General features: G+C 45.7%; 3 protein-coding genes across 8 annotated transcripts; 1 reads left to right on the top strand and 2 right to left on the bottom strand.

Moving 5' to 3' along the window:
• Positions 1–335: 335 nt before the first annotated feature.
• On the bottom strand, positions 336–23862 carry rhbdl2 (rhomboid, veinlet-like 2). 3 transcript variants are annotated; one of them, XM_083526070.1, is made up of 9 exons: positions 23842–23862; positions 6249–6280; positions 5512–5740; positions 5231–5379; positions 5032–5144; positions 4760–4860; positions 1270–1330; positions 1025–1086; positions 336–889 (listed from the first exon to the last, which is right to left on the bottom strand). In XM_083526070.1, exons 3-9 carry the CDS (start codon positions 5731–5733, stop codon positions 707–709), a joined length of 891 nt encoding a protein of 296 aa, XP_083382196.1. In that variant the 5' UTR covers positions 5734–5740; positions 6249–6280; positions 23842–23862; the 3' UTR covers positions 336–706. The 3 variants fall into 3 exon arrangements, with proteins under 3 accessions (XP_083382196.1, XP_083382197.1, XP_083382198.1); XM_083526071.1 differs by lacking the exon at positions 23842–23862; XM_083526072.1 differs by lacking the exons at positions 6249–6280; positions 23842–23862 and adding an exon at positions 6010–6142.
• Positions 10546–18473, bottom strand: akirin1 (akirin 1). Its single transcript, XM_083524785.1, has 5 exons — positions 18041–18473; positions 17008–17133; positions 11243–11377; positions 11087–11158; positions 10546–10967 (listed from the first exon to the last, which is right to left on the bottom strand). The coding sequence occupies exons 1-5, from the start codon at positions 18243–18245 to the stop codon at positions 10957–10959; spliced, it is 549 nt and encodes a 182-aa protein (XP_083380911.1). The 5' UTR covers positions 18246–18473; the 3' UTR covers positions 10546–10956.
• On the top strand, positions 22777–26406 carry pnrc2 (proline-rich nuclear receptor coactivator 2). 4 transcript variants are annotated; one of them, XM_083526202.1, is made up of 4 exons: positions 22777–22990; positions 23577–23805; positions 23965–25412; positions 26065–26406. In XM_083526202.1, the coding sequence occupies exon 3, from the start codon at positions 23986–23988 to the stop codon at positions 24397–24399; it is 414 nt and encodes a 137-aa protein (XP_083382328.1). In that variant the 5' UTR covers positions 22777–22990; positions 23577–23805; positions 23965–23985; the 3' UTR covers positions 24400–25412; positions 26065–26406. The 4 variants fall into 4 exon arrangements, with proteins under 4 accessions (XP_083382328.1, XP_083382327.1, XP_083382326.1 ...); XM_083526201.1 differs by having other exon boundaries at positions 22777–23193; XM_083526200.1 differs by having other exon boundaries at positions 22777–23193; positions 23965–25426.

Here is a 26406-nt window from a genome sequence, read left to right as displayed (position 1 = left end):
TTTGCTAAAAAGATATGTTTTTAAACATATTTAAAATACACCGTTTATAGCTGCTATAACGTGAGAGAACAATCTTGTTTCACACATTAAATATATATATTCCAAAAATTATAGCGCTTCACTATACGCACACACACACACACATGCACACACTCACAAAGTGGTTTCTTTGTGCACAGTTTCATTATTATTAAACAGCACTGCTGCTGAATCGTGCGTTCTGATTGGTCAGAAGGTGGTGATTTCTCCAGAACAGCAGCTTTGACAGTAGTAACGGCTCGTGTACGAGACAGTGCACACTTTACTAATAATACACACAAATCAAATCAACCAGAAACAGCAAAAAACCCTGATTTATTAAAAACCCTGAAAATACAAAATAAAGCGTAACAGCACAAATTCGCACGCACACACACACGCACACACACATGCACACACACAAGTAACAGTTAAACTTGAACCTGTAGAGAGAAGGAGGAGGTGCAGTAGGTAAAAATCTCCATCCTGCTGTGTAACATGAAAAATTTATTGAAACTAAAACAACATTTAAAACAAACTCTTCATTTTGTATGTGTGAAATGGAGACATGGAGGCTGGAACGTGGAGGTCAGGACGTGTCCTAAACATGAGTGTGTGATTGCTCAGTGTTAAACACGTGGGTGATGAAGACTCGACACGGTGCTGCTCCTGCGTCTCGACTCGTTTCTCAATGAGGGGCAGGAGACAGGAAGATGTTGAAGATGATGGCGAACAGCAGGAACACGATGTAGCCCACGATGCAGACCCAGAAACGAGGATCTCGCAAGAGTTTCTGGTTGTAGTTACTGAAGAAAACGTAGCCAATGGTCATTCCTGCGATCCCTCCACCGATGTGAGCTACAAATGATACCTGAGACAAGAAACACATGCACACAGAGGGAGAAAACAAACACACACACACACACACACACACACACACACACACACACTAAAATACATTGGATTTAAATGAGATGATAAAGAAAAGTTCATAGTCAAATCTCACCTTTAATCCTGCAGCGCCGCTCAGGAAGCGTCTGTACAGCGCGAAGCCCACGTCTGTGCCCACTACACAACACACACACACACACACACAAATAAATAAGCTGAACTGATTATTTCTCTAGAACAGTGTTGTGTGTGGATTGTATCATTAACGCAACAATCACAAGCAGTGAAACTGATCACACACATGATTGTTATTCAGGTCACATGATCATGTTTGTAGCTGTAAAACCAAACGTCACTGACCAATAATGATGATGACGCTGATACGGAAAACTCCGAGCAGAGGAATCATCTCTCTAAAGTTCTACAGGAGAGAGAGACAGAGACAGAGAGAGACAGAGAGACAGACAGAGAGAGGGGGGGGGGGGACAGACAGACAGAGAGAGGGGGGGGGATGGAGACTCTTTTCCATGTGTAAACATTTCAGTAAAAAAAAAAAAAGTGAAAAATACAAAAATAAAAGAAATAGATCCTGGGAACTCAGTGTCCTCCTCCATGTCCTGTGTGGGTCTGTGGTGCTCGCTGATGCAGGTCCTGTGACTGCCTGGTAGAGATGTAGAGTTCTCCCTTCAGTTTTGTGACCAGACGTAAGGATCTCAGTCCAGTCACCTCTTTCAGTTCTTCGGCTGATTTCCAGCCTCCCTCACTCAGCAGATGCCCGCGCTTTACGATGCCGTGCGTATACTCACTGAGGACGGCAATCTGGTTCAGATCATCAGGTTGAAGCCCATCGTTCTGGTGTGTCTCCATCTCTCCCAACTCTTACCACCTTCTTCCAGGTGTGTAGCATGGATTTGTGAAAAGGGGTAAGTTCAGAGAGGTTCATCTCCAGGAGTTTCATTAGAAACAGGTGTTTGTGAAGGTTGAGGTTACCTGCTCGCCTCAAAATAGCGTTTGCAGTCTTCTTCCACACCAAGTCTTTGCTGTACAGAAGCTTCTGTGCCAAAATGTTAAAGCAGCCAGATTGTTTACTAGAAGAACTCTTCCTCTGTAGGACAAATGCTGTAATCGTGATTTCCATTTGGACAATGGTGCCGACACCGTCTCCAGCCGACACCGTCTCCAGCCGACACCGTCTCCAGCCGACACCGTCTCCAGCCGCCCCTCCCAGTTCTTCTTTCGAAATTGTTCATTCCCTAAAAACACTCCCAAAATTAATCTTTTCTCCAGTTTAGCTCACCTGCGAGCTGTGGAACTGCTCGTGTTCCCAGTTGCCAACAATAAACCTCTCGCTTTTGCCCAGTTGACTTTGGCAGAAGAAGCTTTTTTGAGTTCAATGGAATTAGTTAAAAGTGTGACTTCATCTTTCCCTGTGATAGAAACCGTGACATCGTCTGCGTGGGCTGAAAGCACCACTTTAAAATGACTCGACTGTACAGGTGTCCAGAAAGTTGGCAGACTTGCCGTGTGCCTCGTCACAGGTGTTGGGGCTCTTAAGCCTCCTCCTGCTTTCACCATCACATACACATCTGAGTTCAGCAGCTGTATGTAGGAGATAAAACCCTCCCCAAAGCCAAAGTGTTTCAGGAGGTTAAAGAGAAATCCATGGTGTAGACGATCAAATGCTTTCTCCTGGTCTAAAGACTGGACTCCCAGTTTATTATTAAAACCAATAATGTACCTTAATAGAAAGAGGTTCTCTATTATGGACCTCTGGGGAACACAATAGGTTTGGTATCTTCTGCTCAGCTGGTTTAAAACATGTTTAAGTCTGTTAGTGAGGCACTTGGAGAGGATTTTATAATCCACACACAGCAAAGATACACATCTCCAGCTCGTTCATGACTCCAGTTCTTTAAAAGTCCCAGGTCTCCTTTTTTTGGGAGAAGTGAGGCGACAGCTCGATAAATGCCTCGTTGCCTCGGAGTTTCTTGAAGGTGATCTTGCACACCAAGTCCTCTTTTTTTTTGTCTCCTCGAGCTGTGGCAGTTCAGTGAGCAGATCTTCCATGGATTTAGTATTGCAGCTATTAGTACTGTATAGTTGTTTGAAGAAGTCGCTCGCGGGGGTCTGATGTGAGAGATCCATCAGGACCACTGAGATGATACATTGCCTTCTGTTTGACACTTTTTTTTTTAGGTTGAAGAACAATTTGCTGGGAGCATCAATGTCTTTGATGGCACAGTACCTTCCTCTTATCAGTGGTCCTTCAGCTTGTTCCTCCAGCAGAGGGTGAAGTTCTTGTCTTTCCCCCTCAGTCCATCTGATTTTTCAGCTCCGTTACTGTTCAGCATTTGTGTTTCTAAAAGTTCAATGTCCTTTTGTAAAGTCTCCACTGTTTCCGTGGCTGATGAGTGTGATGTATAGTCCTGCTACAGCATTGTGATATGGACTTCTCCCACCATCGAATTGGGACTTGAACCAAATCACCAAATAAAACTATCTAATAAAATCTAATCTCGAGCATTGACTCTGTTCTGATTCTTTTTCATCCATTTGTATTGCTGCACTTCCTCATGTCTTACCTTCCAAAACTCCATCATCTGAGATTCTTTTGACATTTTCCCTAATAAGGCACATGACTGACTGTTCCATCATCATATTTTACAATTCCTTTATTTCTTTATTTCTGAAAGGAATGTCCGTCTCTCTGGTCCTCTGTTAGGAGCAGATACATTAATGAATATAAACACTGTCCTACTGTGCTCTACTTCTATATAAACATCCCCTTCACCATTTCCTCTACACTTCTCAGATTGATGCTGTAACTTGTGAGAATAAAATTTCAACTCCAGCACTGTTTCTTGTCCCATGACTCATAATAAGTTCATCACGTTTCCCATTCCACTTCATTGGCAGTGTGTGTGTGTGTGTGTGTGTGTGTGTGTGTGTGTGTGTGTGTGTGTGTTTCTTGTAAGAAGGTAACTGAGTTGCTGTCATTTTATTTCTGTTTCTACATTCGTTAATGTTTAATGTGCCGATCCTGAACTTCTCCATGTGATGATGTAGAAGAGACAGAAAGGAGACAGAAGAGTGAAACACCATGTGTGATCTGTTCATTTCAACTATTTTGAGACTTTTGTTTTGTTCTTCTTTAGTTTTGTGATCCAACATCAGAAATCACAGAGTGTATCCTCATCCCTCATTTCATTGCTTTATAACATCTCCAGTAACGTGTCCATCTGCCTCCTCAGCACTGCGTCTAGACTGCTCCTCAGCACTGCGTCTAGACTGCTCCTCAGCACTGCGTCTAGACGGCTCCTCAGCACTGCGTCTAGACGGCTCCTCAGCACTGCGTCTAGACTGCTCCTCAGCACTGCGTCTAGACGGCTCCTCAGCACTGCGTCTAGACGGCTCCTCAGCACTGCGTCTAGACGGCTCCTCAGCACTGCGTCTAGACGGCTCCTCAGCACTGCTTGTTTAGTACTGGGTCTAGGTTCCTCCTCAGTGTTTGCTCCACATGTCTCCTCAGAGGTCTGAGCCTTGTGTGGACATGCTAACCTCTTCTGTCCAACATCCCCACACTAAAAACACTTTATGTTACTGGTATTAGCATAAACCATGTATACCCTGCCAACATGCCAAACTCTGTAGGACGCATCTAACCCTTTCTCATTAAGGAACATGAACATGTCTCTAGAAAAACGACATGCCTTAGCAGGCCCACTCCACGCCCAGGCCCACTCCACGCCCAGGCCCACTCCACGTCCAGGTCCACTCCACGTCCAGGTCCACTCCACGTCCAGGCCAGTCTCAGACTTGGAGCAAAAGGTTCATAAAATAAAGAACTCACCACCACAGCGTTCATGAAGTAGCCTCCAATCAGTGCATACACTCCTCCTGAAGCCCCAACCAGGGCACTGTACGGGTCAAAGATAGAGCTCGCTAACGATCCTAAACACACACACACACACACACACACACAGTACAGTGCACTTTGTCAGGTCTGGAACAATAATGTACATGTTCTACACTGCAGATGCAACATTCTAACATATTAGATATATGTTAGAATTATAATTAAACTTGTGTTATTGTGTTTTAGAAGTTACAGGAGTGTCTGACCTGCGAGAACACCGCCGAGGTACACCATCCCCACCTCAAACCCTTTATGAACCAATTCTAACGGGATCCCGAGGAGCAGCTGGAGAATCAGGTTCCCAAGGATGTGCTGAACGCTGGAGACGTGAAAATGAGCAGAAACATTACGTCACAGATCCACGAAAACCGACGTTCATCAGGACAGAGAGAAGATGAGTTTTACCCGGCGTGTACAAACATGTAGGAGAGGAAACGCCACGCCTCCTCACGATCCTCAGGTTTATATGTTAAAGGACTTCTCCAAATTCCATCATCCAGAGTGATCCACTGCTTCTGAGGCTTCCACACGGCGTAATAAACAAAAACCGCCAACTGGCACAACACACACACACACACACACTTTAATAACTATAAATATTAAATACACAATATTAAATACACACACTATGTTCAGGTTGTTTTTTTGTGTGTGTGTGTGTGTGTGTGTGTGTGTGTGTGTTTTACCTCTCCAATGCTGATGAGGATGATGAAGATAGGTGGTGGGCAGCAGTTCGCTCTTTCCAGGTACGTCTCTCGCAGGTCCTCTGGCAGCATCCACCTGGACACATGCGTGTGGAACTTCTCACAGCATCCCAGCTCCCGGTTCTCCACCTCACCCCCATCCTCATCCACCACGTCTCTCTCTACAGGAAACGCTGCACTCGCCTCCACATCCTCATCCGCCATCTCACAACTGGGTGTTTAAGGACAAGTATGGACACACACACACACACACACACACACACACACACACACACACACACACACAAACAAACAAACAGAGCACATCCTGTCAACATCGTACAGGAAATGGCCAAAGCAACCCTACATTTACAGTGTACACACACACACACACACTTCATACAACAAATTATACTATATTAAAAGTGTCCTCTCTCTCGCTTTCTCTCTCTCTCTCTCTCAAACACACACACACACACACACACACACACACACACACACTTTGTATTGTTGTCTTGTGTACAGGAAGCTGGGACACAGGAACGAACGAACACACACACACACACACACACACACACACACACACACACTTTCTCTCTCTGGGTGTTTTATCAGATTCTTTCTATAAAATATAAATATTTCTTTATTTCATACATGAAAGTTTTCTGTGTTTTTTATCAAAATTTCTGAATTAAAACAAAAACAACAAAAATCTCAATTTCCAAAAACTCTTTACTCACAGACTTCCCGATCCGAGTCTCTTTTTCCTCTTCTCTTCTCTTCTCTTCTCTTCTCTTCTCTTCTCTTCTCTTCTCTTCTCTTCTCTTCTCTTCTCTTCTCTTCTCTTCTCTTCTCTTCTCTTCTCTTCTCTTCTCTTCTCTTCTCTTCTCTTCTCTTCTCTTCTCTTCTCTTCTCTTCTCTTCTCTTCTCTTCTCTTCTCTTCTCTTCTCTTCTCTTCTCTTCTCTTCTCTTCTCTTCTCTTCTCTTCTCTTCTCTTCTCTTCTCTTCTCTTCTCTTCTCTTCTCTTCTCTTCTCTTCTCTTCTCTTCTCTTCTCTTCGAGATTTCTCACTGATTCCTGACTCTGATTAGAGGCGCGCGCTGGAGGTCTGATCAGTGCAGGAGTTTGTACAGCGCGCACACAGGAGAGAAAAAGTACCGGACTGAAAGAGACCCCCGGAGTAATCAGCGCTTCTCCTCCACTCCTTTCATTCAGTGCTTAGAGAGAGAGAGAGAGAGAGAGAGAGAGAGAGAGAGAGAGAGAGAGAGAGAGAGAGAGAGAATCTGCAGCCGCCATTTCCCTCTGCGCCACACCTGAGTGACGTCACGAGCGGAAGCGATGCTCAGGTAGAGCTGCTGTGTGTCCAGGAATTTATTTCAACTTTAAAACTGTTTGTACTTAATTCTTTGTGTGTGTGTGTGTGTGTGTGTGTGTGTGTGTGTGTGTGTGTGTGTGTGTGTGTGTGTGTGTGTGTGTGTGTGTATGTATATATATGAGGTCTGTAAAGTGTGTGAGGTGTATGTAAACTGTTTGAGAAGTGTGTGAGATTTGTGTGGTGTGTGTGTGGTGTGTAAGGTTCTCTCTCTCTCTCTCTCTCTCTCTCTCTCTCTCTCTCTCTCTCTCTCTCTCTCTCTCTCTCTCTCTCTTTCTTTCTTTCTTAAACATGCTCCTGAGGTTCCAGTGATCACTGTTCCTGCTCCTCTCCTCAGATCTTCTCACTTTGTCCTGGTCTGCCTCTGGATGATGTTCTCTTCGTTTGGAGGCGACTCTGTGCAGTTGGAGATGTTTCTCATCAACACATTGGGTGGTTCCAAGAAACTCCGGAGTAAGATCAGGAGCTTTGAGGATGGATTTGGACTGTAGTTAATATCTACAGTCTCCTACACTGACTCAGGACTACAGTTTGCTCTGATCTCCATCACTGCTCCTCAACATTGTTTATCTGTAATAAATAGACATTGGGTGGAACCCAGATGAGGATGAGGTTCCCTCTTGAGTCTGGTTCCTCTCAAGGTTTCTTCCTTCTTCATCTCAGGGAGTTTTTCCTTCACCACAGTCTCCACCGACTTGTTCATCAGGGACAAACTTACAATTATAAAGAACATCTTCATTTTTTATCTCCACATCATCTGTGTAAAGCTGCTCTGAGACCATGTTCATTATTAAAAGTGTGAAACAAATAAACATGATTTTAACTGTGTGAAGTGTGTGTGAGGTGTGTGTGTGTAAGGTTTGTAAAAATTGTGTGAGGTGCATGTAAGGTGTGTGTAAAGTCTGTGAGTTGTGTGTAAAATGTGTCTGGTGTATGAGTTGTGTGTAAAGTGTGTGAGGGTGAAGGTCCAGGATGCAGGAGAAGCAGCTGAGTGTGATAGAGGGTCATGTTAACGCTGACTGTAAACGTTTCTATTGGTCATGTGATTTCTGTGGATTTATTTTATTTCATTATTTATTTAATTTTCTTTCTTCATCACTGATAATTTTTTTATTTTATAAATGTTTAATAAATGTCGATTTACTGCAGTGATGTTTTTTTATTCACTGTTGATCTGATGGTTTAAATGTACACTAAAGCGTCTTCACTTGGAAACACACACTGTGTATATTTATGAAATAATCTTAATCAGATTTTAGACTGAAGTGATTATTAATGCAGTTGATTCGAAAGTTAAACATGTGTTTATTCCATCTGTTGCCTGCGACACTGTGAAACTGCCCTTTTTGTCTCGTGTCCTCACTAACAGCCTTTTTCATTGTGGGCTTCATCATAAACCTCACTGATCCCCGTAAAACTACACTTACAGCGCCACTAGAGGGCGTGCACACACTTTAAAGTAAAGTCCTTCGGAAATAAGGATAATTTTGGTGTAACACCAGTCATGAATACTGTTACTAAAAATTTCAATTTCTTTATCCTGAAGCTTGGATGTGTGATGCAGTGAGAGGGATTCTGTAAGATATGCAGTAGGAGGGATGTTGTAAGATGCTGTGATGCAGTGTGAAGGATGCTGTAAGGTCCTGAGATGCAGTGTGATGCATTGAGAGGGATGTAAGATGCTGAGATGCAGTGTGTGATGCAGAGCGCAAGATGCCAAGATTCGGTGTGATGGATGTAAGATGCTAAGATTCAGTGTGTGATGCAGGAAGAGAGATGCTGAGATGCAGTGTAAGGGATGTAAGATGCTGAGATGCAGTGTGAGGGATGTAAGATGTACTGTGTGATGCAGGTAGAGATGCCAAGATTCAGTGTGAGGGATGTAAGATGTTGAGATGCAGTGTGAGGGATGTTGAGATGCAGTGTGTGATGCAGAGAGAGATGCTGAGATTCAGTGTGAGGGATGAAAGATGCAGTGTGTGATGCAGGAAGAGAGATGCTGAGAAGCAGTGTGAGATACAGTGAGGAAAATAAATGAATATTTGAACACCCTGCTCTTTTGCAAGTTCTCCCACTTAGAAATCATGGAGGGGTCTGAAATTGTCATCGTAGGTGCATGTCCACTTGAGAGACATAATCTAAAAAAAAAAATCCAGAAATCACAATGTATGATTTTTTTAACTATTTATTTGTATGATGCAGCTGCAAATAAGTATTTGAACACCTGAGAAAGTCAATGTTAATATTTGGTACAGGAGCCTTTGTTTGCAATTACAGAGGTCAAACGTTTCCTGTAGGACAGGACACACTGCAGGAGGGATTTTGGCCCACTCCTCCACACAGATCTTCTCTAGATCAGTCAGGTTTCTGGCCTGTCGCTGAGAAACACGGAGTTTGAGCTCCCTCCAAAGATTCTCTATTGGGTTTAGGTCTGGAGACTGGCTAGGCCACGCCAGAATCTTGATATGCTTCTTACAGAGCCACTCCTTGGTTATCCTGGCGGTGTGCTTCGGGTCATTGTCATGTTGGAAGACCCAGCCTCGACCCATCTTCAATGCTCTAACTGAGGGAAGGAGGTTGTTCCCCAAAATCTTGCAATACATGGCCCCGGTCATCCTCTCCTTAATACAGTGCAGTCGCCCTGTCCCATGTGCAGAAAAACACCGCAGGTGGTCCCAGCTCTTTTCAGGTCATTGACCAGCTCCTCCCGTGTAGTTCTGGGCTGATTTCTCACCTTCCTTAGGATCATTGAGACCCCACGAGGTGAGATCTTGCATGGAGCCCCAGTCCGAGGGAGATTGACAGTCATGTTTAGCTTCTTCCATTTTCTAATGATTGATCCAACAGTGGACCTTTTTTCACCAAGCTGCTTGGCAATTTCCCCGTAGCCCTTTCCAGCCTTGTGGAGGTGTACAATTTTGTCTCTAGTGTCTTTGGACAGCTCTTTGGTCTTGACCATGTTAGTAGTTGGATTCTTACTGATTGTATGGGGTGGACAGGTGTCTTTATGCAGCTAACGACCTCAAACAGGTGCAACTAATTTAGGATAATAAATGTAGTGGAGGTGGACATTTTAAAGGCAGACTAACAGGTCTTTGAGGGTCAGAATTCTAGCTGATAGACAGGTGTTCAAATACTTATTTGCAGCTGTATCATACAAATAAATAGTTACAAAATCATATATTGTGATTTCTGGATTTTTTTTTTTAGATTATGTCTCTCACAGTGGACATGCACCTACGATGACAATTTCAGACCCCTCCATGATTTCTAAGTGGGAGAACTTGCAAAATAGCAGGGTGTTTTCAAATACTTATTTTCCTCACTGTATATGAGATGCAGTGTGTGATGCAGAGAGAGATGCCGAGATTCAGTGTGAGGGATGAAAGATGCAGTGTGTGATGCAGGAAGAGAAATGCTGAGAGGCAGTGTGAGATATGAGATGCAGTGTGTGGTAAATAAGATGTTGAGATGCAGTGTGTGATGCAGTGAGATATGCTGAGATGCAGTGTGAGGGATGCAAGATGCTGAGATGCAGTGTGAGGGATGCAAGATGCTGAGATGCAGTGTGTGATGCAGTGAGAGAACAGTGTTGTTTATTCTGTTCATGAATAAAATTTTAAATGCATCATCAGAACAGCTGAGAATCGAGTGAAGGACGCGGACGAGAAGACCACCGAACCTTTATTTTCAAATAACAAAAAATTAAAAGATTAAAGAAAATAAAAATATCCACATCCCTCATGTCGGAAACAGGAAGTAGAAGAGTGGAGAGTCAGAGGAGCGGCAGATTCAGAAACATTTACACTTTCACTTTACTGTCTATTTAAAAAAAAAAAAAAGGGGGGGGGGGGGGGTGTTTACCAGAACAGCGTTTATTCACCACTGCTCAGGAGCTGGGCTTCAGGAGGAGAAACAACAGAGGATGAACATGAAGGAACCAGAGCACCCGAGCAGGGTTAAAAAAAGAACGAGGGATTAGTGTGTGTGTGTGTGTGTGTGTGTGTGTGTGTGTGAGAAAGAGAGATGATACTGCAGCAACCACGCTGCTGGCCTGTAGTCATCCATCTGTGAACTTCAAGATACGTCTGAAAAACACACACGGTTTATAAAATACAGAAAATTTTTCATAATAAGTAATGATAAAGTGTGTGTGTGTGTGTGTGTGTGTGTGTGTGTGTGTGTGTGTGTGTGTATATACACGTACAGCTGGCAGGTCGAGCTCCGTACCGCCTCATGATCTGATCCTGTGTGAATTTCACAAATGACTCGTACTGTTCTGTAACAGAGAGAAAACACAATCAACACACATATGCGCGCACAAACACACGCGCGCACGGGCACGCACACACACACACAGTACCTGCCAGTTTGGTGTTAAGGATCTGCTCGTACTCCTCACGGATTTTCTCTTCATGGTCTTTGAGGAGTCTCTCACACAGGTAGCCCACCTGTCGCAGGGTGAACGTGGGCTGGTCCTTCTTCAGTGATGAAGAACCTGAGGAAGAAGATAAAAAAGAAACAGGATCAATAAGTAAAGATGAATCCATGGTCCACCACTACTCCAGCTCAGTGTGAAGAAGTTCTGACTGTACAATGAACATGAATAGAGGGAAGATCATTCAGGACCAAATCCCATAGCACTTCATACAGATCTCCTTCACTCTTCAGATTCCTTCATCATAAACAAGTGTGTGTGTGTGTGTGTGTGTGTGTTCTCTCTGGCCTGATGGAGAGCTCTGAGTGTGTGTGTGTGTGTTCTCTCTGACCTGATGGAGAGCTCGGTGTGTGTGTGTGTGTGTGTGTTCTCTCTGACCTGATGGAGAGCTCTGTGTGTGTGTGTGTGTGTGTGTGTGTGTGTGTTCTCTCTGACCTGATGGAGAGCTCTGTGTGTGTGTGTGTGTGTGTGTGTTCTCTCTGGCCTGATGGAGAGCTCTGAGTGTGTGTGTGTGTGTTCTCTCTGACCTGATGGAGAGCTCTGAGTGTGTGTGTGTGTGTTCTCTCTGACCTGATGGAGAGCTCGGTGTGTGTGTGTGTGTGTGTGTGTGTGTGTGTGTGTGTGTGTGTGTGTGTGTGTGTTCTCTCTGACCTGATGGAGAGCTCTGTGTGTGTGTGTGTGTGTGTGTGTGTGTGTGTGTGTGTGTGTTCTCTCTGGCCTGATGGAGAGCTCTGAGTGTGTGTGTGTGTGTTCTCTCTGACCTGATGGAGAGCTCGGTGTGTGTGTGTGTTCTCTCTGACCTGATGGAGAGCTCTGTGTGTGTGTGTGTGTGTGTGTGTGTGTGTGTGTTCTCTCTGACCTGATGGAGAGCTCTGTGTGTGTGTGTGTGTGTGTGTGTGTGTTCTCTCTGGCCTGATGGAGAGCTCTGAGTGTGTGTGTGTGTGTTCTCTCTGACCTGATGGAGAGCTCTGAGTGTGTGTGTGTGTGTTCTCTCTGACCTGATGGAGAGCTCGGTGTGTGTGTGTGTGTGTGTGTGTGTGTGTGTGTGTGTGTGTGTGTGTGTGTGTGTGTTCTCTCTGACCTGATGGAGAGCTCTGTGTGTGTGTGTGTGTGTGTGTGTGTGTGTGTGTGTGTTCTCTCTGGCCTGATGGAGAGCTCTGAGTGTGTGTGTGTGTGTTCTCTCTGACCTGATGGAGAGCTCGGTGTGTGTGTGTGTTCTCTCTGACCTGATGGAGAGCTCTGTGTGTGTGTGTGTGTGTGTGTGTGTGTGTGTGTGTGTGTGTGTGTGTGTGTTCTCTCTGACCTGATGGAGAGCTCTGAGTGTGTGTGTGTGTGTTCTCTCTAACCTGATGGAGAGCTCGGTGTGTGTGTGTGTGTGTGTTCTCTCTGACCTGATGGAGAGCTCGGTGTGTGTGTGTGTGTGTGTGTGTGTGTGTGTGTTCTCTCTGACCTGATGGAGAGCTCTGTGTGTGTGTGTGTGTGTGTGTGTGTGTGTGTGTGTGTGTTCTCTCTGACCTGATGGAGAGCTCGGTGTGTGTGTGTGTGTGTGTGTTCTCTCTGACCTGATGGAGAGCTCTGTGTGTGTGTGTGTGTGTGTGTGTGTGTGTGTTCTCTCTGACCTGATGGAGAGCTCTGTGTGTGTGTGTGTGTGTGTGTGTTCTCTCTGGCCTGATGGAGAGCTCTGAGTGTGTGTGTGTGTGTTCTCTCTGACCTGATGGAGAGCTCTGAGTGTGTGTGTGTGTGTTCTCTCTGACCTGATGGAGAGCTCGGTGTGTGTGTGTGTGTGTGTGTGTGTGTGTGTGTGTGTGTGTGTGTGTGTGTGTGTGTGTTCTCTCTGACCTGATGGAGAGCTCTGTGTGTGTGTGTGTGTGTGTGTGTGTGTGTGTGTGTGTGTGTTCTCTCTGGCCTGATGGAGAGCTCTGAGTGTGTGTGTGTGTGTTCTCTCTGACCTGATGGAGAGCTCGGTGTGTGTGTGTGTTCTCTCTGACCTGATGGAGAGCTCTGTGTGTGTGTGTGTGTGTGTGTGTGTGTGTGTGTGTGTGTGTGTGTGTGTGTTCTCTCTGACCTGATGGAGAGCTCTGAGTGTGTGTGTGTGTGTTCTCTCTAACCTGATGGAGAGCTCGGTGTGTGTGTGTGTGTGTGTTCTCTCTGACCTGATGGAGAGCTCGGTGTGTGTGTGTGTGTGTGTGTGTGTGTGTGTGTTCTCTCTGACCTGATGGAGAGCTCTGTGTGTGTGTGTGTGTGTGTGTGTGTGTGTGTGTGTGTGTGTTCTCTCTGACCTGATGGAGAGCTCTGTGTGTGTGTGTGTGTGTGTGTGTGTGTGTGTTCTCTCTGACCTGATGGAGAGCTCTGAGTGTGTGTGTGTGTGTGTGTTCTCTCTGACCTGATGGAGAGCTCGGTGTGTGCGTGTGTGTGTGTGTGTGTGTTCTCTCTGTGTGTGTGTGCTCTGTGTGTGTGTTCTCTCTGACCTGATGGAGAGCTCTGTGTGTGTGTGTGTGTGTGTGTGTGTGTGTGTGTGTGTGTGTGTGTGTTCTCTCTGACCTGATGGAGAGCTTTGTGTGTGTGTGTGTGTTCTCTCTGACCTGATGGAGAGCTCGGTGTGTGTGTGTGTGTGTGTGTGTGTTCTCTCTGACCTGATGGAGAGCTCTGTGTGTGTGTGTGTGTGTGTGTGTGTGTGTGTGTGTGTGTGTGTGTGTGTGTTCTCTCTAACCTGATGGAGAGCTTTGTGTGTGTGTGTGTGTGTGTTCTCTCTGACCTGATGGAGAGCTCGGTGTGTGTGTGTGTGTGTGTGTGTGTGGGTGTGTGTGTGTTCTCTCTGACCTGATGGAGAGCTCTGTGTGTGTGTGTGTGTGTGTGTGTGTGTGTGTGTGTGTGTGTGTGTGTGTGTGTGTGTTCTCTCTGACCTGATGGAGAGCTCGGTGTGTGTGTGTGTGTGTGTGTGTTCTCTCTGACCTGATGGAGAGCTCGGTGTGTGTGTGTGTGTGTGTGTGTGTGTGTGTGTGTGTGTGTGTGTGTGTGTGTGCTCTGTGTGTGTGTTCTCTCTGACCTGATGGAGAGCTCTGTGTGTGTGTGTGTGTGTGTGTGTGTGTGTGTGTGTGTGTGTGTGTGTGTGTTCTCTCTGACCTGATGGAGAGCTTTGTGTGTGTGTGTGTGTGTTCTCTCTGACCTGATGGAGAGCTCGGTGTGTGTGTGTGTGTGTGTGTGTGTTCTCTCTGACCTGATGGAGAGCTCTGTGTGTGTGTGTGTGTGTGTGTGTGTGTGTGTGTGTGTGTGTGTGTGTGTTCTCTCTAACCTGATGGAGAGCTTTGTGTGTGTGTGTGTGTGTGTTCTCTCTGACCTGATGGAGAGCTCGGTGTGTGTGTGTGTGTGTGTGTGTGTGTGTGTGTGTGTTCTCTCTGACCTGATGGAGAGCTCGGTGTGTGTGTGTGTGTGTGTGTTCTCTCTGACCTGATGGAGAGCTCGGTGTGTGTGTGTGTGTGTGTGTGTGTTCTCTCTGACCTGATGGAGAGCTCGGTGTGTGTGTGTGTGTGTGTGTGTGTTCTCTCTGACCTGATGGAGAGCTCGGTGTGTGTGTGTGTGTGTGTGTGTGTTCTCTCTGACCTGATGGAGAGCTCGGTGTGTGTGTGTGTGTGTGTGTTCTCTCTGACCTGATGGAGAGCTCTGTGTGTGTGTGTGTGTGTGTGTGTGTGTGTGTGTTCTCTCTGACCTGATGGAGAGCTCTGTGTGTGTGTGTGTGTGTGTTCTCTCTGACCTGATGGAGAGCTCGGTGTGTGTGTGTGTGTGTGTGTGTGTGGGTGTGTGTGTGTTCTCTCTGACCTGATGGAGAGCTCTGTGTGTGTGTGTGTGTGTGTGTGTGTGTGTGTGTGTGTGTGTGTGTGTGTTCTCTCTGACCTGATGGAGAGCTCTCTGTGTGTGTGTGTGTGTGTGTGTGTGTGTGTGTGTGTGTGTGTGTGTGTGTGTTCTCTCTGACCTGATGGAGAGCTTTGTGTGTGTGTGTGTGTGTGTGTGTGTTCTCTCTGACCTGATGGAGAGCTTTGTGTGTGTGTGTGTGTTCTCTCTGACCTGATGGAGAGCTCGGTGTGTGTGTGTGTGTGTGTGTGTGTGTGTGTGTGTGTGGGTGTGTGGGTGTTCTCTCTGACCTGATGGAGAGCTTTGTGTGTGTGTGTGTGTGTTCTCTCTGACCTGATGGAGAGCTCGGTGTGTGTGTGTGTGTGTGTGTGTGTTCTCTCTGACCTGATGGAGAGCTCGGTGTGTGTGTGTGTGTGTGTGTGTGTGTTCTCTCTGACCTGATGGAGAGCTTTGTGTGTGTGTGTGTGTGTGTGTTCTCTCTGACCTGATGGAGAGCTTTGTGTGTGTGTGTGTGTTCTCTCTGACCTGATGGAGAGCTCTGTGTGTGTGTGTGTGTGTGTGTGTGTGTGTGTGTGTGTTCTCTCTGACCTGATGGAGAGCTTTGTGTGTGTGTGTGTGTGTGTTCTCTCTGACCTGATGGAGAGCTTTGTGTGTGTGTGTGTGTTCTCTCTGACCTGATGGAGAGCTCGGTGTGTGTGTGTGTGTGTGTGTGTGTGTGTGTGTGTGTGGGTGTGTGGGTGTGTGGGTGTGTGGGTGTGTGGGTGTGTGGGTGTGTGGGTGTGTGGGTGTGTGGGTGTGTGGGTGTTCTCTCTGACCTGATGGAGAGCTTTGTGTGTGTGTGTGTGTGTGTGTTCTCTCTGACCTGATGGAGAGCTCGGTGTGTGTGTGTGTGTGTGTGTGTGTGTTCTCTCTGACCTGATGGAGAGCTCGGTGTGTGTGTGTGTGTGTGTGTGTGTGTGTGTGTGTTCTCTCTGACCTGATGGAGAGCTCGGTGTGTGTGTGTGTGTGTGTGTGTGTGTGTTCTCTCTGACCTGATGGAGAGCTCTGTGTGTGTGTGTTCTCTCTGACCTGATGGAGAGCTCTGTGTGTGTGTGTGTGTGTGTGTGTGTGTGTGTGTGTGGGTGTTCTCTCTGACCTGATGGAGAGCTCTGTGTGTGTGTGTGTGTGTGTGTGTGTGTGTGTGTGTGTGTGTGTTCTCTGACCTGATGGAGAGCTCTGTGTGTGTGTGTTCTCTCTGACCTGATGGAGAGCTCTGTGTGTGTGTGTGTGTGTGTGTGTGTGTGTGTGTGTGTGTGTGTGTGTGTGTGTGTGTGTGGGTGTTCTCTCTGACCTGATGGAGAGCTCTGTGTGTGTGTGTGCGTGTGTGTGTGTGTGTGTGTGTGTTCTCTCTGACCTGATGGAGAGCTCTGTGTGTGTGTGTGTGTGTGTGTGTTCTCTCTGACCTGATGGAGAGCTCTGTGTGTGTGTGTGTGTGTGTGTGTGTGTGTGTTCTCTCTGACCTGATGGAGAGCTCTGTGTGTGTGTGTTCTCTCTGACCTGATGGAGAGCTCTGTGTGTGTGTGTGTGTGTGTGTGTGTGTGTGGGTGTTCTCTCTGACCTGATGGAGAGCTCTGTGTGTGTGTGTGTGTGTGTGTGTGTGTGTGTGTGTTCTCTCTGACCTGATGGGGAGCTCTGTGTGTGTGTGTTCTCTCTGACCTGATGGAGAGCTCTGTGTGTGTGTGTGTGTGTGTGTGGGTGTTCTCTCTGACCTGATGGAGAGCTCTGTGTGTGTGTGTGTGTGTGTGTGTGTGTGTGTGTGTGTGTGTGTGTGTGTGTGTGTGTGTGTGTGTGTTCTCTCTGACCTGATGGAGAGCTGGGGTTGGAGCTCTCAGCAGACACGCCTGTCTCGGTCTGGTTGAAGGCTCCCTCCAGCTGCCGTCGCCGTTGGTAACGACTGTATTCCTGTCGAATGTTCTGGAAGATCTGCTCTGTAAACACACACACACACACACACACACACACACACACTTCACTCACTCTGATCAGGAGGTGGTGACTCCTCTGATGGTAGTGCAGGTTTATATCAGTACACTGTAATACGGTTCAGTGTGTGTACATGTGCGTGTGTGTAACAGTTCAATAATATTAAATAAAGATAAAATTATATTAGTTGTTGGAAGTGAATGACGTAATAAATATAAATAGCATTCGGGTTATTTATTTCCCTTTATTCTGGGTTATATGTTTGGTCACGTGACCGCAGTTTATCCTCAATTTGATGAAACCCTCGCGACTTGGTTAGCTGTTAGCATTGTTAGCATGAAAGTGGCGTGTTAATCTGTAATCTGTAGTGAAACACCGCCTATTTAAATGTAAATAGGAGATAAATGCGTTGTTTATATTGTATGAGGTTTATAAAAAAACGGATTAGTTTGTATTTCTGCATGTTTGAGAACAAAGCTAACAACAACAACAGTTAGCCTACAGCTGCTAGCTTCATTAGCGAGAGGCTACACCGCGATGATGCCGTAATTCAGATTATTTAAACTACAATTTCAACAAATATGGAGAAATCATTTATATTTAAAGCCAATGTTGAAGCCAATTGACTTTTTATTAAAGTAATTGGCTTTATTGTTTGAGTTTATATGGAGATTAAAGGCAGAACATTGGCGTATTATGTGTCAATTCAAAACCATAAACTAGCTACAAAACGCTCGCTAAAGGTTCAAACCCAAACCGCGACCCACTTCCTGTACTAGTGCCCTACGTAGGGCTCAAAAAAGGGCTTCTGTAGTGCACGAAGGGTCAGAGAGGAGAGTATTCGGACTTCGGCCCGAGGACAGGTCGCCATGGAGGTCTAATGGAGCCCGGACACGAAGACTCGGCTCTCACCTGGCGTTAGCCTGTTCTCTCCGCTCACGGCCTGTGGAGACACCGGGTTCGCGGGGCTTTCCGTCTGCGGTCTCAGGCTGCACCTCTGAGGGGAAGGTGTAGCAGCGGCTCCGGCTAACGGGCTGCACCTCCGGCGCTTCGGGGACTGGGGGCCCAAAAGGGCCTCAAACTCCATGGAGCGTTTTAACGTCGCACCGCACGCCATGTTCTCACAGGGGCGGAAAAACTCACAGCTGATGCGCTTTCAAAGCTTAAAAGTTCGATCAAATCAGCGCTTTTTTCGCTCTCTTTCAGCCCGTCGCGCTCTCCTCAGGCTTTCTTTATCAGCTCGGCGGTTACAGCTCCCCCCCCACACTCACTCCGATTTGGATTCGCCAATCCCCAGTGTCGTACCGAAATGCTTTTGCGTCACAATGGCGGACTGTACCATGTAACCCGTGTGGGGGTGTACTGCTTCCTCTTTAACATACTTCCTCCAGTACATCACATTTCCTGTGTGTGTGTGTGTGTGTGTGTGTGTGTGTGTGTGTGTGTGTGTGTGTGTGTGTGTGTGTGTGTGTGTGTGTGTGTGTGTGTGTGTGTGTGTGTGTGTGTGTGTGTGTGTGGGACGTAGGATGTGTGTGTGTGTGTGTGTGTATATATATATATATGTGTGACAAATACATTTTGATTTGATTTGATAAAACTTAAAGATTTCTTTTAAAACACTTATTACCGTTTTAATTATAAAACATTGTATTCAGTTCCTTCTTTTGGTCTGTCTGTCTGTCTGTCTGTCTGTCTGTCTGTCTATCTATCTATCTATCTATCTATCTATCTATCTATCTATCTATCTATCTATCTATCTATCTATCTATCTATCTATTTATCTATCTGTCTATCTATCTGGTGTGTTTAGTTTTCTCTTTTCTGCTGTGTAGAATTGGTGTGTAATTGTATTGTAAATGTTGTGTGTCTCTGATTTGAATAACACATAATAAGATGCGTATTTTGAACTCAGTTTATTGAAGCGTGTATGAGTTCATTAAAGAATAATAAAAAATGGATGAATTATTTCCAGTGTTTCTGTTTCTAAGCTATTATTTGAAATCTTTATTTTCTGTGTATTTTTCACCATCCATAACTCACGTTTCTCATTGCACTGCTGTACGTTCCACACAGCTGAGTGTGTTGTTATTAACACTAACGGCTGGAACCAAATTCCTTGTGTGTGTCAATAAACCTGATTCTGATTTATTCTGTATTCTGTATATTCTCTGTACATGTACATTGCACAGTGACAAAGTTGAGTCTAAACTAATCTAATCTTATAATGTTCTCTCTGTGTGTGTGTGTGTGTGTGTGTGTGTGTGTGTGTTCCAGCTCACTGGGTTTCTTACCAGGATTCTTCCTGGGTTCCATAATTTGTGTGTTCTTGGCTACAGGGTTCCAGTTTGGAAGGCTTTCTGATTGTAAAGTTCTAACTAGAGGGAGAACATGAGGCTTGGTGCTTCTAGATTTTATACATAAATGTTTATAGCCAAATGTTTGCAAAAGTTTGTATACCCTTATTACTAACTAAATAAACTAATGAGAACAAATAAATAAAATGTACTGCAGCATGGGAGAGAGCTGAGTTTTGCAGGTCACAATTAAATTCTGCATTTTATCAGTTCACTTTTATACCAAACAGAAAATTAGCTTGTTTTTGTCTTGTTTCAGGATGCACTCACATTTCATTATAATATTTTATACTTAAAATCTGTGCAGTGTACAGTATTATACAATACATTCTAAACTAATTCCATTCTCACCACCAGAGTGCTTCAGACCTTCCACCACGTCCACCATCAGGTGTGAAGAAGCCCACGTGGTCCATCACTGAGGGTTAGGGTTAGGACAGATTAACAGATGTGTGCTCACCTATGTCTGGCTGAGAGATGAGAGAGAAAGAGAGACGTTTGATCTGGAAGTGTGAAGTGAGAATAGATGAGGACGGATCTCTTGACGGATCTGCTTTTTTTGTCTGCACGGTTTGCACACGATGCACTTTATGTGGTGAGGGCACTTACTTTAGTCCTTAACTCCACAGACCATTCACCTTAACTCTTACAATTCTGTAGCTGCTTTGAGACAATGTCTGTTGTGAAAAGCGCAATAAAAATAAACTTGACTTGACTTATGCTGTGTGATGTTGCTTAATGTAGCCCCAGGGTTCTGGAGGAAGTTGCCTCATTTCACTGTGTACTGCATTAGATATATATAGTATCCTGTTTGTTATAAAAAACTAATTACCCACAGAATCTTTAACCACAAACACATGACTTTATAACAGGCAACTTCTGAGTTAACATTTATCTGTTTTTTTTCTTTTTTCAACAGGTAGCAGCAGAAACATTTTTCTTTTATCAGGGAGCAGCATAACCAGTCTCTGTTCAGTACCAATCATCAAAAAAACAGTTCCCAGCTGAGATTTACTGTGCAGGAGACTCGTGTGTGAAGTCCATGTTTCTACCGGATTTCCTTTCGACAATCTCAGTCAAAAAAACAGACAGAAAACATTTTCAGTGCAGTTTGTCAATTCCTACAACTTTTACTCCTCTGCACCAAACCAGTTGCTAAGACACACAAGTACATTTACATTTTCAGATGTTAAAGAAGCTCTTTTCTTCTGTACAATATGACCAGCAAGAGAAAACAACCTTCCAAGATACAGATGTTGCGGGTGTGGCCAGGTACTTCTGTGCGATGTCCAGCCTGCTGTGTGAGCCTGCATGTGTGGACCAGCACTCTAATGGACACGACTCTGAACTGATGGTGGGCTCCGTTCTGTATCCACGCACACGTTTCTCAACTGAGTCTTCCTCCTGTTCAGAGTCAGACTCTGATGAAGCAGCCAATAGGGAAAACCTTTTCTTCAGTGGCTCTGATGGTTTTTCTTCCGTTTGTTTCTCTGAGAAAAACCCGACGTCTGAAAGAAGTTTAAGTTCTTTACCTTTCTCCATGTTTGTTTACCCGCCAGTTCTTTTCTTTTCCGGTTCCTGTGAGCGCCGCCGCAGTCTTACGGTCATCCCAAATGCTCTCATTGTTTGAGACGCATGATAACGATCCCAAGTACGGATGAAGATGCCTCCATCCCATCACTCATGGTTTGTCTGTATGTGTATTCAGAGCCAATGAGCAACAGACTTTTAAAATAATAAAAAAAAATAACAACTTCATTAATGTGCAATAAAACAATGTCTGTGTGTAAGCGATAATTACGCGTTAACTTGCAAAGCCTTAGTTAAAATATACAAATATTCTACGAATTAAATGATCAACCCTCAGATCCCAACAATTAATAAGTTATTGAAATGAAACATGACCATGTGTTTTACACATTTTAACTATATAACAAAAAACTGATGTTTTACTAAAGCAGTTTTACGTTATAAATGTAATAACTACTATTCAGTACCAGGATTTTAACACAAGACTCTTCATCTCTACTGAACTGAATTCAGCACTTTGGTCTTGAGTAGAGTTTATTCACCACATCACCTGTGATTTTCAGTAGTGATTTTCAGTAGTGATATTTAGTAGTTATATTTAGCAGTGATATTCAGTAGTGATTTTCAGTAGTGATATTCAGTAGTGATTTTCAGTAGTGATATTCAGCAGTGATTTTCAGTAGTGATTTTCAGTAGTGATATTCAGTAGTGATTTTCAGTAGTGATATTCAGCAGTGATTTTCAGTAGTGATATTCAGCAGTGATATTCAGTAGTGATATTCAGTAGTGATTTTCAGTAGTGATATTCAGTAGTGATATTCAGCAGTGATTTTCAGTAGTGATTTTCAGTAGTGATTTTCAGTAGTGATTTTCAGTAGTGATATTCAGCAGTGATTTTCAGTAGTGATATTCAGCAGTGATTTTCAGTAGTGATATTCAGCAGTGATTTTCAGTAGTGATATTCAGCAGTGATTTTCAGTAGTGATATTCAGCAGTGATTTTCAGTAGTGATATTCAGCAGTGATTTTCAGTAGTGATTTTCAGTAGTGATTTTCAGTAGTGATATTCAGCAGTGATTTTCAGTAGTGTTATTCCACCCATCGTGATGAAGTGCCTCTAGAAGCTCATCATGAGGCACATCAAGACCCAGCTTCCACCCTCACCGGCCCCAATGCAGTTTGCGTGTTGCCCAAGCCGCTCCACAGACACACACACACACTCACAACTGTGTGACTGATCTGCACAACCCAGACTCAAACACACAATCGTACTCACTACACACATCCATGTCTTCAGCACCACTTTCATCACTTCGTTATAAACTGTTTACATGCCGTTTTTGCACATCTCTCCTGGACTGCTGCTTTTTGCTCTTTTGCACATTTTGTTTACATTTTTGTACTTTTCTCTTTTACACACCGCAGTGTAAAATATACAACAGGTTTACTCGCGGTGCTATTTTGTGTTTTGTGTATTTGTTTTGTTTTGTGTTGTCTTTGTAAAAGTATAAATACTTTGCAGTAAAATTTACAATTAAATAAAAACTTCTTATTTCGGCTTCTCTCATTTGGGGTCCACAGAAGATCATCTGTCTCCATACACCGCTGTCCTCTACTTCTGTCTCTTTCACACCAAACAATAAAATAAAAACTACAGAAGGAAAAAGTTTCCTTACTTTAAACTGCGTCACCGTCTAGAAGCTCGTGACGTAACGAAGGCAGCAACAAGCGGGTCGCGGCCTCCTATTTGGCTGCTCTGTGAGAGAGCTCGATGCTGATTGGTCGCTGTTTCTGTGCGCCGCTTCATGACTGAAGAGCCATTTTGTTGAGAGAGAGAGAGAGAGAGAGAGAGAGGAAAGCAGTGTACACCTTCGTCCTCAGTCCGGATCCAGAAGCGCTACACTCTTGAGAGAAGGAACTTTCTCACCGTGCAGCTGAAGAGGGTTTAATTAGTGTCCCCCGGATACTAAAGGAAGTCGGTAATTCGTGCTTTTGTCTTGCACTTTGTTAGCAAAGAAAAACTAGCTCGCGTTATCGTTCCGCACCCGTATTACATCTGTTTCGTTTTTAACTCCTGTGTTGGGATTGGACGGTGGTCTGTCGCTCTGTGGTTTGATTGGCTGGAAGGTTGGGAATACGCCGTCCTGGCCAATCATCGCGCAGGAGGCGGGGTTTCCTGAATGTGAGTGGAAAATAAAAACACTAACCTTCTGTATAGTCGCCATATTGTGAGCGCGAGCTCTTTGTTTTGGTTCCGCTTCAACTTTGTCTTCTGCAAATTTTCCTTTATATCAATTTATTTCTGTATAAAGTTTAAAACACACAAATTCCCTGTAAGAATTTAATGATAATTATTAAGGTCAAGTTTAATGAGTGGAAGAATGTAATTACCCAGAGTGTAGGTTCTGTTTCTCAGAGATCACACCGTGTTCCATTATAAACATCTGGAACATGAACATGACAATCCAGCTGTGCAGAACTGATAACTAACCCCTGTGTGTGTGTGTGTGTGTGTGTGTGTGTGTGTGTGTGTGTGTGTGTGTGTGTGTGTGTGTGTGTGTGTAGGTCTCAGGGCTTCCCTGAGCTGTGTTTGTGTGGGAGTGTGGATGTGCAGCTCGGCTTTACCACAAAACATCGCTTTCTGGCGCATGAACACCGCGAACATCACACACACCAGGCTGAACATCTGCACAGTGAGGGGTAGACGGACTACTCCGGGGACCTGGAGACACGTCGGTGAGGAGACCTGGAGAAGGAGAAAGTGGTGTAAAGGCAATTATACAACAACAAAAAGGTATAGTGTACCACACACTCACACACTCTCTTACACACACTCTCTCTCGCTCTCTCTCTCTCTCTCTCTCTCTCTCTCTCTCTTACACACACACACACACACACACACACACACACACCTCAGACTCCAATCCCCACTTTACCTTTGTGATGTAACCAGGTGACATCCAGCGGAATCAGAATGGGAGGTGGTGAGAGATACAACATTCCTGCTCCCCACCCCGTTTGCTCCACCCCCAAAAAGCACCACGCCATGGGCAAGGCCAAGCCCAGGAGCCGGAACCAGCACCCTGCCCCGTTCTCCGTGCCTCCTGGAGCTCAGACGCCTCCTGAGAAACTGGGTGAGAAGAAGACCGCCGGCTTGGTCCGCTTCTCCTACAGTGATCAGTGCTGGGGCGGAGCCGTGACTCACCTCAACAACATCCTGGCCACGCAGTGCAGCCACGCCTACGCCGGTGCCAAGTTCAGCGAGCCGCCTTCGCCCAGCGTTCTCCCCAAACCCCCCAGTCACTGGGTTTCCCTTCCCATGATTCCCTGCGATCGGCGTGAGATGATGGCCTTTCAGTTAAAGAGCCTCCTCAAAGTTCAGGCATGAAACACGCACACAAACCATCACGCTAGGACTTCATGCCAGGCTCCGCCCCTCCTGTAACGCTGCAGCGATGTAGATTTTACGCAGGAATCGGTTCTGCAAACGGTTCCTCTGTACATAGTTTTTTAAAGTTTTAGTGCAGACGTTACGTCTCTGCAGCCTTACAGGAGGGACTACCACCTTTACCTCCACCTGCACCTCCTCCACTACCTCCACCTGAACCTACACCACCACCACCTCCTCTACCTCCTCCTGCACCTCCACTCTGTGGCCCACACACACACACACACACACACCTTGTGCTTTCTGCTCCTGTGGTTTATAGTTGGCGCTGTGCGCGTGAACTCTGGGGGCTGAAATTCTACCAGGTGTGTAAATAATCACTGTCCCCTTCTGGTGCTTTTTCCCACCAATCAGACGTGTTTACGTTCACGCACATATGTTACAGAGCGAATCATGTGCAGAGAGTCTGCTCGGTCACGTGACCACTGCCACGCGTGTGCTGATCATCTGAAACACGTCAGGCTGTGCTGCTACCTGTACGATGTACAGACTCGTGTAATGGAGCTCTTTTAAGGGCTCTGCGTACAGCCTTCATCTTTATCATCATCATCACTGGGCCTCAGCATGCGCTCACACACACACACACACACACACACCTGGGTTTACACCAGTGAGGAGATTTTGAATGGCGGTGGTGTGTGATCTGGAGGACGGCGTGTGGAGACGAGACACGGGGTGTTGATCATCTCGCTGTCGGTCCTCGTTGGCTGCGGGGACGTGACGTCAGCATCCTGCTGTAGCTTTTATACTGTTTACGTTTTTAAACGGGCCAAAGTGTTAGACGTGTTACACTCATTTTAACTCGCACCTTGTGTCCGTATCGAGTGTGTAATGAGAAACTTTTATCCCGCGTGTCTGTGTGTGTGCGTCTGTGTGTGTGTGCAGGTGTGTGTGTGTGTGTGCAGGTGTGTGTGTGTGTGTGCGCGCGCGTGCAGGTGTGTGTGTGCGCGCGCGTGCAGGTGTGTGTGTGCGCGCGTGCAGGTGTGTGTGTGCGCGCGTGCAGGTGTGTGTGTGCGCGCGTGCAGGTGTGTGTGTGCGCGCGTGCAGGTGTGTGTGTGCGCGCGCGTGCGTGCAGGTGTGTGTGCGCGCGCGTGCGTGCAGGTGTGTGTGCGCGCGCGCGTGCAGGTGTGTGTGTGTCTGCGTCCGTGCAGGTGTGTGTGTGTATGCGTGCAGGTGTGTGTGTGCAGGTGTGCGTGTGCAGGTGTGTGTCTGCGTCTGTGCTTGTGTGTGCACGTGTGTGCGCGTGTGTGTCTGTGTGTGTGCAGGTGTGTGTGCAGGTGTGTGTGTGTGTGTGTGTGTGTGTGTCTGCGTGTGTGCGTGTGTCTGTGCAGGTGTGTGTCCGTGCAGGTGTGTGTGTGTGTGTGTGCGTGTGCAGGTGTGTGTGTGTGTATGCGTGCAGGTGTGTGTGTGCAGGTGTGCGTGTGCAGGTGTGTGTCTGCGTCTGTGCTTGTGTGTGCGCGTGTGTGTCTGTGTGTGTGCAGGTGTGTGTGCAGGTGTGTGCGTGTGCAGGTGTGTGTGTGTGTGTGTGTCTGCGTGTGTGCGTGTGTGCGTGTGTCTGTGCAGGTGTGTGTCCGTGCAGGTGTGTGTGTGTGTGTGCGTGTGCAGGTGTGTGTGTGTGTGTCTGCGTCCGTGTGTGCGCGTGTGTGTGTGTTAACGCCCAGCTGGAGGATGACTGTTTGGAGGCGTGTAAATAATGAAATGTATTAAAGTGTAGAATATTGTATATTAAACGCAGGACTGTTTCAAACCTGCTGAGAAAATATTTTTAGTAAAACACTGAACTCTGGTCACGCAGTAAAACGTGCCTCCAGTCAGATGCTGAACTTATTTTTGTTTAAAAAAAAAATGAAAGAAAATATTTGCCTGTAGCGTGTGGAAATCAGTCAGCGACGTGTCCAGTGTCTGCTGTGATCCTGCACATGCATCAGAGGAACACACACACACACA

This window comes from Silurus aristotelis, assembly GCF_946808225.1.
Source record: "Silurus aristotelis genome assembly, chromosome: 22".
Classification (NCBI taxonomy): domain Eukaryota; kingdom Metazoa; phylum Chordata; class Actinopteri; order Siluriformes; family Siluridae; genus Silurus; species Silurus aristotelis.
This window is presented reverse-complemented; position numbering and strand designations above follow the sequence as displayed.